Here is a 16,139-nt window from a genome sequence, read left to right as displayed (position 1 = left end):
GGGGGTTGATCTCAGCGTGTTTCCAGTCGTCAGGGAACAAGGCATTGCCAGGGAGCGTTTAATGGTGTGGCAGAGCATGGATGCGATGGTGTCAGCGGCTCTGTTGAAAATGTGGTGGGGGCAGGAATCAGTGGGGGCCCCGGAGTAGATTAACTTCATTGTCTTTAGTGTGTCATTGGTGGTGAGGGCTGTCCTGTTGTCAATCGCTGGCTTCAGGGTGTCAGGGGTAGTTGGTGGGGGTTCAGTGTGTTAGTTGTCTTCGTCAAAGTTGTCTTAGATGCTCTTGAGTTTGTGGTGGAAAAAGGTGCAGAGTTTGTCGCATAGATCTTGTGAGGGAGGGATGTCGGTAGACTCTCTGGTGGGTTGGGCAAATTCCTTGATGATGTTGAAGAGTTCTTTGCTGTTGTGTGCATGAGTGGAGATTCTGTCTTCAATCGCTTTTTTCCTCGTTTTTCTGATGAGTTGGTGGTGGGTGTTGGAGGCTGCTCTGAAGTTGTTGTGGGCTTCTTTAGATATGGGTTTCCTTCAGGCCTTTTCAAAGCGGCAGCAAGTGCGTCTGGACTCAAATTTCGGAGGTCAACCATTTAGCTTTCTTGGTTTGGGTGGAGGTGTTTTCTTGAGGGGGGTTATGGTATTGGCGCTATCGGAGATCCATCTCTGCAGGGTTTCGGCTGTGGTGTTGGCATCATCGTTTTCCACGATGGTTGGGGTGGAGTTGCTGAGTGATGAGGTTAGGATGGAAGACCTTCACTGGTCAATGCTGGGGAGATGTAATGTTTTGAAAATGAATATTCTCACAAAGGACTCTTATTTTTTCAGGGCGGTCCCATTAGAAATTGCAGGGAAACAGATTCCGAAATTACAATCTATATGTAGTAGCTTCTTGTGGGTCCAGGGTAAACCCTGCCAAACTATAAAATGTATTACCCTTCCGCGAGTATGCGGAGGCTGGGCGGTTCCCTATTTTCAGTATTACTATTGGGCATGTTTACTACAACACATGGGAATCCTATTAGTTGGGGAAAACAAGGAAAATGTAGATGAAATACTGCATATTATCCCGATATTATTGGGTTCTACAGCATAGAGAAGTTTTTTAAGATTCTTGAGCCCAGCTATTTAAAAAAAACGTGTTTCAAGGCAGTCCAGGCTGCCCATAAAGCTTGGCCTCAGATTCAGAGTTATCTGCAGATTGATAGGATTAATTATTACACCCCAAGATACTCCAGCTCTACTTCCCTCTATTTTTTCGGATGGTATTATCAATAGATGGATATGTTAAAGCATTCAGATTCTAGGAGACTTAGTAGACAGCAGTTGTGTTAGGACATACGCGTTGTTAATGTCTAAGTATGATCTCCCTAAAGCAGACTTTTGTAAATACCTGCAGATTCATGTCTATTTGGTTAAAAGAGGTGATATTTCACACCTAGCACAGGAAAATAACTTACTAGAGGTAGTAAAGGTACAGTGGAGGATCGGGTATTTATACCAAGCACTCATTGAAATACAAATCAATGATGTAGAGGCACAGAATGCTAAATGGAACACCAGGCTGTCCCTCGGAGGAAATATCCTACAAGAACCTATTATATTAGCGAACACATTTTAATCTCCCCTAGTCTCAAAACTTAATAGTACAAGACCATGTTTAATTTGGTATTACACACTTGCAAAAATTGCTCGCTGGGAGGGATGAATGAAGATAAGTGCACTCAGTGTGGGATGGATCAGGCAGATATAGTTCATATGTTCTCTACGTGTTGACAACTGAAACAATTAATTGTCGACCCTGGGAGGTCGATATTTAAAGGATGATGAGGGACCTGGGGGGCCGATATTTAAAAAATGTTTTATGCCAGAAACCTTCGTATGATGTAGGTATTCTTGACAGAAGTTACATGGGCACAGATTGGGATAACCCCCACAGTTATGTTTCTGGGGGTATTAGAAGACAGTGTGCTAGCTCAGGGAATGTATACATTTGTATATTTTAATGTATATTGCTGTTGCAGTGGTTAGACTCTGTATAGCATCACTATGGCGGCAGAAAGAACAGCCCCACCTTTGAAATATGGAGAGGAAGGTTCTATGCTATATGTAAACTGGAAACTAGCCTTAATGCCATCAATGGGTTACAGAAACTGAGACTTGGTATTAAGATCTAGGGGGCTCTTATTGAACACTTAACATCTGCAAATACATTAAGATGATCCTCTGAAGGCCTACATCTGGTATTACTCATATTGGTGTCACCCCCTTGAAAATTGCTCTATATACTCATGTTTATAGAGAATGGAGGAAGTATACGATTTGGGGGCATATTATCAAGGGCCTTATCTCCGCTTTTTTGGCTTTAAAAGCCAAAAAAGCAGAGATGACATTTTCGCCCTAATTACAAGATGGTGCTGACATGCATTGATTACGCATTTCTATAGCGCATGGTTACCCTGAGGCATCCCAGCGCTTAAGTGGTCCATTCATCTCCGTTAATTTTAGCGCATGTTAGCAACCGTTTTCACGACGCCTCACTTCACATCTCTAAAGAGACGCAAAGTAGACATTTCCTCCAAAAAGAACACGGGAATCATCGCCAACTGCACATCTCCCTATTGTCAAGCTGGCCCAGGATACCAATACCGACATGAAAATCTGCGCTAACCGCGGATATCACCGTAAGCTAACGTCTGCAAAAATCTAGACTTAGTGCTACATATAATGAGAGGTGGATTCTATGGCTGAATCCACATCTCCCTATCAACAAGGTTTTGCCTATCGTTGGAGGAAAATCGGTGGATTTTCAGCGATATTCCTGCATTTTGCCGTTATTGCTTTAATATTTTTCACCTTGGAGAAACGTGTTGTTAATAAAGCGCTATCTGGGCGAGAAACTCCAGTGATAGACAGCAATAAATGTAATAGAGCTAAACGCGCTTTGCGATGTTTATCGCCATTTGTAGTTAATTTGCCCCCTGCTTTTTAACTTTATTTGTATTGGTGTTACAACCTGTATGTTTTTGTAGTGATCAAATTGTATAATGTGCCATGTCTTCCTCTTTTTCTTTGTTATTATTCTCCTGCATTCATGGTTTATGTATATGTTTTTTGCAAATGGCTACTTGCTAAAAGAATTTAATACAAAATAAAAAAAGAAAAAAAGAAGGGTTCTCTTTCAGTACAAAACCTATGGCAGGCACTAAGTACTATGGTGAAAAGGTGAATGCGGCAGCTTTGGGGAGAGAGAAGGATACTACCATATCTCTTTGGATATTTTGCCATTCTACTCTAGCCCGTTCATGCATCACGTTTGGTTGCTGAGATGTGTTGCCTGAGCCTTTAGTAAATATACCCAACAGTCTCCGATAGAGCCAAAACAGGGATATAGGCCTCAGGACACACGAAAAGTGGAAGATTTTATCTACTTACATTTATGTTTTTTGTTATCATTATGCACCTTTTTGTCAAGAAACAAATATAACATATTGAAAGGTCTCACATATTTTTTTTTCCTTGCATTCTTTCTGTCTATACAGGACGAAGTTTTATTGTAGCGTTCACTGAAAATTTGGAAACTCCAGTCACCCTCGCACTAGAGCTGAGCAGTTATGATGAGCCATGCATGGTGCAGGTCACAGTCCCCTCTCCACCCTACAATCAGACTGTGCTCTTGGCAAAGAACAGCACAACAGAGGTGGTCCTACCTTCGAACTACATGCTCACTGCAGGTGAAAGATCAAAAAAGCTTGTGACTGTGAGCTCAGATGCAGATATGTCAGTCATTGCATTTAACTCACATGTGTACTCTGCTGATGCCTTCGCCTGCCTCTCCAAACAAGAGTTGGGCACAGAGTACTTCGTTATCACATCCGAAGGTGGGTATGGAAGCCATTTTGCTGTTGGCAATGGCGAAGATGTTGAGACTCAAGTCAATATTACAGTGTCCGGCTCCTTGGTCGTTGATGGAACCAGATATCAAGACAAACAGATGGTTACCATCACCCTGGCTCCACAGGAGGTAATTCTGCTTAGTGAAGCTAATGACCTGACTGGCACCAGAGTTACTTCTTCAACACCTGTGGCTGTTTTCAGTGGTAGTATATGTTACGAAACACAGTTTATCACCTGTGACACTCTAATCGAACAGCTATATCCTGTGCAACGTTGGGGGCAACAATTTGTTGTATTCCCGCTGATGATTAAAGAACAGAGAGACCGTATTATCATCATCACTGCAAGACCAAACACCACAGTCACTCTTCGTACTGAAAGCACCACCCTACAGTACAGCCTTCAGCCCGGTTCAAAGGTCAGCATGGACTTAGAAACAGGGATGCTTGTGAATGCGACCAAGCCAATCACAGTCGGATATCTCTTCCAGGGGGGCAGCATTTCATTAGGATCCACATTCGATCCTTTCATGGCAACCGTTCCACCCATCAACTTTCCTTGGCGATACTACAAGTTTGTTACCAAAGACTTTTATTACAACTACCTATTTATTGTGTCTCGCTCACCCTCCTCGTCATCAGACTTTCTTCTCGACTACAAACCACTAAGTGATTATGTACCAGCGGTGCGGCACCTGGAAGGCTTCATAGGTTGGGAAGTGAATTTAGGGAAAATCGGTGGGCAGCATGAAATTTCCCATCAGTCAGAGACATTTGGAATCTATGTATATGGAGTTGAATCTCAAATATCTTACGGATATTCACTTGGCCAAGCGGAGTCATTTTCAGGTATTGAACAATTATATTTTTATATTTGCCATTTAAAAAAAAAAAAGTGATGAAGTTTGATCTGTGAAAATATTGAGTTTGTATGCACGTTGTATGTATGTGCATTTGCAAAGCACAACGCTATCCAAAGGGCTATCTAGAAAGGAGAAGAGTGCAGACTGTAGGTCAGGGACCCCAATGTTAATCATGATCTTTTACAAGAAGCAGAATGTAGAGGGAGGTCATGGACCTCAATTCATCATAAAGCCTGGGGTATTGGAAGTGGCTTCAAATGCCCTTTGACCTTCACTTTCACTCACCCATATGTTTATACATACACACACATTCACGTATATACACACACTTTGCCTACACATGCACATGCATTCACACACACACACACACACACACACACATGCACTTACATAAACACACTCAAAACTGCAAGTATACACACAGCATATATACATTTGAGAGCACTTTTTTTACTAACCTCAGCTGCCAGCTGCCAGGAAAAGTCACATGCCAGCTGTAGGCTATTAGTGCACACTGGATTCCTCTGGCACCTTTTGATAAATCAAATATCTTCTGCAGTGGCTGCTCATTCGGGAGATGTTTGCCTTGGTGGACCAGTGACAGCAAATAGACAAAATCTCCAAATACATCTCAAACAATCGGAGTACTCAGGATAAGAAGGCCCCATCAGATCATGCAGTAACTGATAAGTGCCAAATATCTTGCCACATAATTGGAACCTTAGATCCTAAGAGAATGTTGGAAAAGGACCCTCGATTCGAGAGTCAGAGGTCAGAAAGCAGAAAATGCAAAGAACCCTTGGCGGGAATGAGTACCTGGATTACAAAGTTAGTAACACACAGAGAGACAGCCCAGTTACCCCAGATGAAAAACAAGTATTGTAACACTCATACACACAGGGTAACTTTCTTGGGGGGACCTTAAAAAACCCCAAGAGAAAGTCTTTACCTTCTGCCTTGCTGAGATCAGTGTTTCTGATTCAGTCAAATTCAATTATACCTTTTGACTAAGACGCTAATTAAAGGTACTTTAAAATGCCCTGGAAATTCCTGCTTTCATATTATCTAAGATGCCCTTCAAAACTTTCTTTACATGATATCCAGTCTTATCGAATAATATTGACCCTTGTTTTCTGAAATGCTCCTGTGTTCCAACAAATGTCCTATGGTAAAGTTGCTTGTCAGTCTATTCCAGTTAGAGCCCAAACAATTGATAACACTTGGCTACACCCTTGAAAAGGGCACATCAAACGTATTAGTTTCACTGCTATATCTATGTATGTATATGCTAAAATTATATCTAAAACCTAGTGAAAAGAGACAAAGGAGTGATGCAAATGGTCAAAACCATGATAAAGTCAACAAGTAATAGGAGACGAAGCTGGGTTGTGGACAGCTGATGCATTGTGACGTATTGTACACTTAAGACGTTTGTCATAAACTTTTCCCTAAACTGGAGAGGGGTGGGGGTGGTTCTGATAAATATTAGGATTAAGCATGGGCGGAAAATCCGTTCCTCTTGTGGATTTTGCGGATTTTCGGTAAATTCGCAATCCGCAAACGCTCGCGAATTTACCGAAAATCCGCAAATTCGCACGGAGCGGATTTTTTTTTCTTGGTGATACAATTTTGCGGCGTGCGGTGTAAGTTCGCAATTGCGAACATGTAGGTGCGGCGGGCAGCAACAATCTCGCACTTGCGAAATTACAAAAAATTGCAATTCTGCACAAGAAATCCACTAGCAAGCCTGCACTTTTTTGGATTTGAGGCCTTTTGACTTTCTTTGGATCACTTTTGAATTAGAAATCAACTTTCACAAGTAAGCTTGTTTGGGGCATTACAGTTGCTGTAATGCTGTTCTGCAGAAAAACGAGTTTTGCAAAAGTGAAAGCATTCAGCAGGTGCAAAAGTTCAAACTCATCATTAGTAACCATTCCCTGTAGTGCTTCCTGACTGGGGCCCCTCCAGAGTTCAGTTGCTAGTTGCAACAATTGTATGACCCTGCTCTGACCCTCACAGCAGGCTCATAGAATAGCTACAAGTAGGCCACAAAGGTCCTGGAAAAAAATAATTGCACTGCAACAGAAAGCAAATTACAGATAAGGATGCAGGTGCCAGACTGGAATTTTAAAACAGTGACACATTAATAAATCAACCCCAAATTAATTCATGTCAGTTGAAGCAGGGCAGGTGTGCCTGCTTTTTCCCCTCATAATCTACAGTGATGATGAACCAGAGGGTGGCATTGATTTACCAGAGGGTGGCATGGGTGAAACAGAGGGTGGCAGGGGTGAAACAGAGGGTGCTGGGAACCTGTGATGATGAACCAGACGTAGAAACAACATAATTGCGACCGTTGCGAGCCGACATGTAGGTTCGCAATTGCGAACTGGTACAAAACCCTTGCGAACTGGCAGAAATCCTTGCGAACACAAAAGAAATAAAAATCCGCAAATTTGCGAGAATTCGCCGATTTTGCGGATTGCGAGTTCGCAAATTCGCAAAATTCACGAAGGCCAGATTCACAAAATTCGCCCATGCTTAATTAGGATGTTGTTCCAGATCCTGGGTGGAAGGATGTAAAAGGCCTCCTTCAGTGTTTCTTTTTACAATGCTTAGTCTACAGTTTGATTGGTTTCTGACTGTGGGTGTGCTAAGAACCGCCAAAGATGGCAAACTTATCTGCAAGATAAGCAGAATACTGGTTTTGAAGACTGTAAATGATGTCACTGGTTTTGAAGATATTGTTGCCTGGCATGGGGATACAAGATAGTTCTTTCATGATGGGGTAGATGTGATCATATTTCTTCAGGCCATGGATGAGACGTGCTGATGTGTGTAGGATGCCCTAATAGCTCCAACATGTTGCACACTGATTTTATTTATTTATTTATTTTGAAAGTTTTATATAGCGCGAACACGATCTTTGCAGATATCAGAGCGCTTTACACGGCTGGGAATGCCAGCAAGGGAGTGGGGTTACACATAAGCAGTACAGCACATCAATAATACAAGTATAACAGTTAAATGTGTGCATAGATAGTCAGTAGCATCAATAATACAGGTAAGATACATATTCATAGAGTTCAAACAGCGCGTTAAATGTGTGCGTAGATAGTTAGTAGCGACAATAATTCAGGTGAAGTACATAGTCGCGGTGTTACTACAACTCAAAATGGCTCAAGGTGAAATACATAGTCATAGAGTTCGAGCAAAGTAATACAGGTCAGAGTAGGGTCTTTCCAAATCCAAACTAATAGGTCAAGTGTATTTGGCCATAAAAATAGCTTTTACTTCTTTCTTAAAAAGTGTGAAGGAGGAGATGAGCCTGGTTTCAGGAGGGAGTGAGTTCCAAATCCTGGGTGCCATTCCTGAGAAAGAGCGTTTATAGGTTTTTACCTTCCGGAATCTTCGAGGTTTTAGCAGAAGATTGTCTGTGCCTCTAGTGTTTCTAGAGCCGCCAGAGATTGACAGCTTCTGAGCGAGGTATCCGGGAGAGCTCAGATGTAGAGCCTTGTGTGTCATGCAGGCGATTTTCAAATGTATTCTGGCTTCAAAGGGCAGCCAGTCCAGCGTTTTCAGATCAGGTGTGATGTGCGAGTGTTTTTTTGATCCAGTGATGAGTCTGGCTGCAGCGTTTAGAGAGGCTCTTAGGGGTGCAGTGCTGGTTAACGGGAGACCGCAGAGGGCGGTGCTGCCGTATTCAATTTGCGGGATTACTAAAGCTTGTACTGCAGTTTGGAAGTCTTTGGCTGGTAGGAAGGGTTTAAGTTATCTCAGTGTATTGATTTGGAAGTTCGCTCCCTTGGTGGCCTTGCTGATATGCTGCTGCATGTTAAGGTTGGAGTCGAGGGTTATGCCTAGAGATTTCGCTGAGTCCACTATGATGGGTTGGACATTGAGTGCCGTTAACTGTTTAAGCCAGGTTTGCGTGATGGGGATCTTCGCGGGAGGTGCGATCAGCAGGAATTCTGTTTTCAGAGCATTGAGTTTGAGATGATTATCAGCAAGCCAGGATTGGGTGCTTCTAATCATAGAGTTCAGTAGTAAAATGTCGTTGGGGGATTGTAATTTGAGATATAGTTGGGTGTCATCTGCGTACATGTGAAAAAGTACATTGGATGCTTGAAGCAAGGTGGTGAGAGGTTCCATAACTAGGTTGAACAGGGTTGCTGATAGGGAAGATCCTTGGGGGACGCCTAACGACACAGGTATTGGAGAGGACATCAGGTTGTTACTCTTGAATTTCTGCGACCTGTTGTGTAAAAAGGAGGTGAACCACTTGAGAACAGTCCCAGAAAGACACATTCTTGTGCTCAGAAGATCGAGTAACTTCTCATGTTTGACAGTGTCAAATGCCGAAGAGAGATCAAGCAGGATGAGGAGGCAGGTGTCACCTTGATCTAGGATTTGAAGGGCGTCGTCAATTATGTGAGTCGTAGCAGTTTCAGTGCTGTGTCCTGCCCGGAAGCCTGATTGATGCGGGTTGAGGAGATCAAACAGGTCGATATGTTTAGTCAGTTGTAGTTGAACGCATTTTTCCAATAATTTGGCGAGAGTGGGAATATTGGTAATGGGACGGTAGTTGTTTAGGTCGGAAGGGTCGGCAGTAGGTTTCTTTAGCAAAGGTGTGACTTGTCCAACTTTGAGGGAGTCAGGGATGGTTCCTTCTTGGAGCGAGCTGTTGATGATTTTAGTCCAGAGAGGAAGCAGCAGTGGGATGAAATCTTTGACAGCGTTAGCAGGGAGGGGATCCGTGAGGTGGTTGGAAGGTTTCAAGGTGTGGAGCAGTTTGCCTATTTCCTCTTCGGAGTAGGTCTCAAAGGTTGACCATGTTGCATTGTTTTTAGGTTCGGTGGGTGTTATGCAGTTGGGTGTGTTGTGGAGTCTTGCGTCAGCGCGGAGATCATTCTTTATGTTGTCAGTTTTTTGGGTAAAGAAAGTGGCGAAGTCTTCACAGGAGGGTGCTTCCTGCAAGGTACTGAGAGGTTGGGGTTGTTCCTTGGCTTGTGTTCTGATTAACTCAAAGAGTTTTCTAGGGCGATTTTTTGCTTGGTCGAGCTGGAGGCTGAAGAAGTTTGCTTTTGAGCGCTTTATTTTCCTGAAGTAGGCGTTTCGCTTTTTCTTCAGGGTTTTCAGGTGTAGTGCAGAGGGAGCTGTCCTCCAGGTGCGCTCTGCCAATCTCATGGCTCGTCTATCTTCATTGAGACTCCCGTCGTACCATGGGTTGGAGATTTTAGCGGAGACTCTTTTTAGCTGCATGGGAGCAGCATCATTAATTATTGAGGTCACGGCGCTAAGATAGTGGTCAGTCAGGGATTGGACATCTGTAACGCCAGTAGGGGGGAGTAGGAGGTCGCGACTGTTCGGGGGTAAGGATGATAGGTTGAGTTTTTTCAGGTCTCTTTTCCAGACTTTAGTTCTGGTGGGTTGAACCGAATTGTGTTTGACTTTTTCATTGATGTGGAATGTAACAATATGATGGTCAGACCAGTCACAGGGTTGAATAGTCTCAAGTTGAGTAGCGCCCTCTTTGGTGATGATAAGGTCGAGGATAGAGCCTTTCTCGTGGGTCGGGCTGTTACATAATTGTGTGAGGTCCAGTGCGCTGAGGAAGCTTTTAAGACTATTTACCACCGCATCGTTAGGATCGTTCCAATGGAGGTTGAAGTCACCCAGGTATATTTGGGTGAGCTGTCGTCCTGCGTTGGTTGAAATCAGGTCCATCATTTGTTGGGCGAAGATGAGGTGGTCTCTGGGAGGGTGGTAAATGCCATGGAGAGAGCATATTGGTTTGCCATCACTGATGATATCGAGGCAGATGTATTCGTAGGAAGTTGGGGAGGGTAGGGGCGGCACGGAAACTGTCAGAACAGAAAGGCTGTTCCTGTATATGCATGCGATTCCGCCACCTATCTTGCCAGACCTGTCCAACCTAATGATGTGGTAGTTAGGGGGAACCAAAATGTCCATTATAGGTGTAGAGGATTCGGTTAACCAGGTTTCAGTCAGGATGATAAGGTCAAGGTCCAATCTTAGGATGAGATCAGCGATGGCGGCGGAGTGTTTAGAGGCCGATCTGCAGTTTAGGAGAGTGCATTTGAGACGGGGTGTGTCTGGAGAGGATGAGGGTACTAGAGAGAGGGGGACTTTTCTAAGGTTATTTGGGACAGACGTTCTGTTGTTGAAAGTGGAGGATCTACAGGGATTTGAGTGTATTGTGGGGATGGGGAAGTGCGAGGCAGTTGTGAGGTTTAGGGAAGCTTGGTCGTAGGAGCGGAGGAGGGAGAGGGTGTCAAGGTCCGAGAGAGGGTTGCATGTACGAAAGGGGCGGTTGTTGCGATTGTGGGCGGGGATCGCGGTCCAGTGAGTGCGGCGGTTGTGCTTGTTGTGCTTGTTGCGATTGTGGGCATGGATCGCGGTCCGGTGTGAGGGACGTGGCTTAGGAGCGTTGTCTGGACGGGAGGGTAGCAGGTCGGGAGGGGGGGTGGTGGTGCGTGAGGCGCATCTAGGGGGTGTGGTGAGCAACTCTTTGATGGTGTGCATGTCTTCCTTGATGGTGTGAATTTCTTCTTTGAGTTGTAGGAGGAAGGACATAATCTTGTCTAAAGTGGGATGAGTATTAGTGCTGAGGGTGAAAGTCATGGTTGGGTGGATGACCTGGGACTTAGCGTGTGGGTGTGGGGGAGGGTTAGTGTTCATGCAGGGCTCCGTGTTGTCATCGTGCGGGTTGGTGTTAGGGAGAGAGGGTACGGGGTCGATGGGAGTGGATGAAGTATGGAGGAGGTTGGAGGCGTGGAGGCGGGGATTCATGTCAGGCGGAGAGAGCGGGGTGGAAGTGGAGTGTATGATGGTGGTGAAAGGGGAGCCTGAAGGGAAGTGAGGGCTGAGAGTGGGGGGGGAGTTGAGGTTGGAGATGGTCCTGTCGTGGGGCGCAGGAGTTAAGATAGTAGATGAGGTGTGTTCTGCATGATTAGTTGGCGTGTGGAAGTGAGGGCTGAGAGTGGGGGGGGAGTTGAGGTTGGAGATGGTCCTGTCGTGGGGCGCAGGAGTTAAGATAGTAGATGAGGTGTGTTCTGCATGATTAGTTGGCGTGTGGAAGTGGGGGCTGAGAGTGGGGGGGGGAGTTGAGGTTGGAGATGGTCCTGTCGTGGGGCGGGGGAGTTAAGATAGTAGATGAGGTGTGCTCTGCATGATTAGTTGGCGTGTGGAAGTGGGGGCTGAGAGAGGGGGGGGACAGGGTGTGGCCTTTGTCGCTATGTGTGTCGATCTGGTGCTGAACTAGGTTAGAGGGGTTGTGGGCGGGGTCTATGGAGTCTATGGTGTCAGGGGGGAGAGGATGCGTGGTAATATTATGAGAGGGGGTCACCGGGGAGGGAGTGTGGGGTCGGCTGGTGTGTGATGTGAGGTTATTTGTGTCTGTGATTGCGGAGTGTGGGGTGGTTGCAGCAGGTGGGTGAGTGACTGGTGTGTTGGGGGAGGAGGTAAGGTGCATGTCGTTCTGATGCTGAGCTAGGTAATAAGAGTTGTCGGTGGGGGCTGTGAGGTCTGGGGTGATAGTACTGGAGCGGATTTCCTGGTGGTGGAGACAGTGAGTAGGGAGAGGAACGTTTCTCTCCATTGAGCTCCGCGTGCGGTGTGGAAGATGATATCGATGTTAAGGGATCCATTGACTGGTGAGAAGTAGGTGTCAACAAAGGGGATTTCCGGGTGAGACCTTAGGAAGTTGTGTTTAATGCGTTTAGCGGCTTTTTTGGTGAGTGCGGATGGGTAGTTGATTTTATATGTGTGCTTGCCGATGGGCTCCATGCTGGGATGGCGGTATATGTGTAGGTGAGTGTGACGGTAAAAGTGGGTGTGGGAGGGTAGATGATAGTGTGACACGTGCGCAAAGAACAGTGCAGACAGTAGGTTACATGGTACACAGGTGACCTTAGTGAGTAACAAAAATAGCCAACATATAGGGGTAACAATCTGAGGAAAGCACTATGTCGGCAGTAAATTATGTGGTACACAAATGCCACTATTGAGTAACAAGATAGTCAAAATAATCAAGATAAAGAGGTAGCAATCTGTGCCAGCCAAAGATAAACAGTGTGAATGGGGGTAGCTTACACAGTGTACATTAATGAATGAAGAGATATGAGGTAGCAGACGGTACAGCTTACACAATGTAACAAAATTTACAAAAATATAGAAATATAAATGGTGTCAAACGGTGCATATCGAGCAATATTAATAATAGTTATTCGCCAGAACAGTTTGAGGTAGAGCTCGGTACATATAAAAAATATAAAAATATAAATGGTGTAAACGGTGCATATCGAGCAATATTAATACTAGTTGTTCGCCAGGACAATTTGAGGTAGCGCTCGGTACATTGACAGTGAAGAAAAGTGAGAAATGTGCAAATTTACAAAAACGAAAATGTCCACAGTACAGATAGAGGTATAATGTTGCACTACATGCAGGCACTTAGTCACACGAGTGTTTAAATACACAAGCTGATTGTAAGTAGCACAGTACAAGATATAGGTTGAGGTAGAGGTAGAGGACTGCAAAAATAGGCAGGCACTTATGAGATTAGCAGTCTGTGAATTACATGAGAGAAAAGTGATAAGTGGATGTAAGTTGCAGCAATGTGCAAAGTAGTGCAGAGTATACTTGGAGGAGTAGATTTGATAAAATATCAACCTACACTATATGGGGTAGCAGTCGGTGAATTACAGGAGATAAGAGTGAGAAATGCAGGTGCAGGGTGCAGGTTGCCGAATTGTGTAGAGTAGTGCAGAGTACAATTGGAGGAATAGTTCTTATAAAATATAGATCTATTGGTAAATTATAAAAATATAGAAATAAACATCAGAATACACCTACCAACAGTCGGTTACAAGACACAGATAAGTGTGTGTCAGAGTACTGTAGTTGAGCTTAGTCTAAAGTGGTGAGGTCTTAGTGTCAGTTTATATATATTGAATTAGTTAGTAGTCCAGTGAAATTGACTAGTCCAAGATGGTGGCCCGAGAGCAATAGACTGGTCAAAATGGCCGCTACATAGAGGGGGAAGAAACATTAGTCCTCTGTTTATTGCTGTTCTTCTGTGATCCGGGAGGGCAGTTTCACTTTCATGCTCGAGGGAGCCTTATCTTGAGGAGCCTCGTGGCCACAGAAGGTGATTTATTGCTTTAGTTTTTGAATTTTGGGCTCCCGCCATTTTAAACGATGGGGTTTTGATACTGTATAAACACATACCTTTTCTTAATTCCTCGTCTAATCGGTGCTTAGTTCTCACGGGACCACTGCGCGCGATTATGTAACCCCTGCGTGGCGAGTGGGGCGTCCACAGCCTCCCGTGACCTCCGCGAGGACTGTAGGGCTCCCGGTGCAACATCCAACTGCCCAAGCCCCTGTCCGCCCTACAGACTGCCAGGACTCCTCTGCTGCAGGGCGGTCGGGAGGGGGGGGGGGAGAGTAGCTCTATGTGCCAAGGAAACTCCGGGCAACGGGTGACTATCCTCAGACTTGGGGAGGGCTGGCCAGAGCTGTTCTCAGTTAGTTAGTGCCCCCGATCTGCAGAACAGCAAAAAGATTATAGGTGCAGGGGCGATTCCGCCTGCCACCTGTGCTGTCCGTCTCCTCCGGCGACCTCCGGCGTCGCTGCGAGGCGCAGGGCTCAGCTCGCAGCACTCTATGTGCAAAAGAAACTCCGGGCAGAGGGAGAGTATCCTCCGAATTGGGGAGGGCTGGCCAGAGCTGTTCTCCGATGGTGCCCCTGATCTCCGCTGTCTCCACTACCGTGGGGCGCCTTCCCTGACCGTTCCGCGGTGGGGGCTCCGTTGGGCTTCAGACGCCTGCAGCGATCCTGGTCCGCTCCTGATCTCAGCTGTCGGGGCGATATGCGCAGCTCCGAGTGTGACACCGGGGGCTCGGCAGCAATCACAGGCGGGCAGGTCCGTTATGCCTCAGGCGTCTGCAGCGATCCTGGTCCTGGTGTCCAGACGGCAAACCACTGACACCGATCGGTTCCACAGCGGGCTCCAGCTAGCAAATCCTCATCGTGTTCCGCAAGCTGGTCAGCGGGGAGCCCCTGGTCCGAAGAGGAAGGCGGTAGCGGCTCTGTCCTCTCCTGTCGATCTCAGCCTCCAGGCAGGTCGGGGATCCTCAGCAGTCTTCGTTCGGTCGGAGATCCTCAGCAGTCTTTGTTCCTGCAGGTACAGAAATCCAGTTACTTGTTCCAGTTACTTTTGTGTGGCTTTGCGCGGTGTACACTTTTTAAAATGTTTTTGAAGTTGTGTATTCCTGTGCCTGTAATATCAAAAAAGGTTGAATAGCATTAAATTGAGAAGTTTTGCAGGATACAGAATTACCGCTGGGACAGATAATTCTAGAACAGCAACCTGAAAGGGTGAGCTAATAAAACCATAACTTAATTGATGAGTAACTTCTAAGAAAGGAATCACTGCTAGCCTTGTTGTAAGCAAACCTTAGCTAGGCCTACTTAGTGCAAGGGTTCGCCCTTCTCTGCACAGAGTCCTCAGACCATAGGAAGAAGTTGGCAATGACACTGGAAAATACAAGAGCAAAGTTTAATAAACCTTTAAAGGTGGTACTACAACCCAAACAACACCCTTCGGTATTGTATCGAGTAGCACACCGAACTGAAGCACATGACCCCTTTTATACACAATGAGGGGGCTCAAGAAAAGGTGGTACAAAAGACAATAGCAGATTTATGACCATACAAGGATATTTTAGAAGGCACATCGATAGGTGGGCGGAGTTAACAGTCTCCGATCATATTCCTGTTTGGAACCAATTAAGTAATGGTCACTGATCCTACTGCGCATGTCTGGACATGTTGGAAGCGGAGACTACTAAAAATAGCCTGTTGCCGGGCAGACTCCAGGCGCGTTGAACAAAAAGGTAGGATCAAGCACATGATGAGTACATGGCAATGTATGGCACACAAAATGGCCGCTACAAATTCAGGATAGAGTCGGCACATTTGTTACGATAATGGTTAAACAAAGCATGTCTTCTGCTAATGCTTAACCTAAACGCCGTTGATTTACAACAGACAACCCTTTCAGCATTAGCTAAAGACATTTGATTTCCTCGGAAAGGCCAGATATTCATCTCTTATATTAATAGCCATCATACTAGCTATTTCCTTTTTCAGATCATTCTGCATTTTGACTTCCGTAATATTACTTTTCGTTGGTATACTAGCATTTACACACACAGAACAAATCGTTAGGTTACATTCAATACAAACACAACAGGAAAAGATGATCACAATAATTATACATAGGACTGTTAATACTTTCCAGCCCCAAGCAGAGATCAAAGTCCAAAGCCATCCTGTAAAAGTTCATGTACCATTTTCTGT

General features: G+C 45.2%; 1 protein-coding gene across 1 annotated transcript in view; it reads left to right on the top strand.

Annotated features, from left to right (window-relative positions):
• Window positions 1-3,604: 3,604 nt before the first annotated feature.
• Window positions 3,605-16,139, top strand: part of LOC147725090 (uncharacterized) — a 191,743-nt gene continuing 179,208 nt past the window's right edge. The window contains exon 1 of the mRNA XM_086918167.1: window positions 3,605-4,736. Within this exon, the coding sequence (XP_086774293.1) occupies window positions 3,620-4,736 (1,117 nt within the window). The 5' untranslated portion in view covers window positions 3,605-3,619. The remainder of the gene's footprint in view (window positions 4,737-16,139) is intronic.

Source organism: Lissotriton vulgaris, chromosome 4_1 (assembly GCF_964263255.1).
Source record: "Lissotriton vulgaris chromosome 4_1, aLisVul1.2, whole genome shotgun sequence".
Classification (NCBI taxonomy): Eukaryota; Metazoa; Chordata; class Amphibia; order Caudata; family Salamandridae; genus Lissotriton; species Lissotriton vulgaris.
Note: the sequence above shows the minus strand (reverse complement) of the source record. Positions and strands in the feature narration are given on the sequence as shown.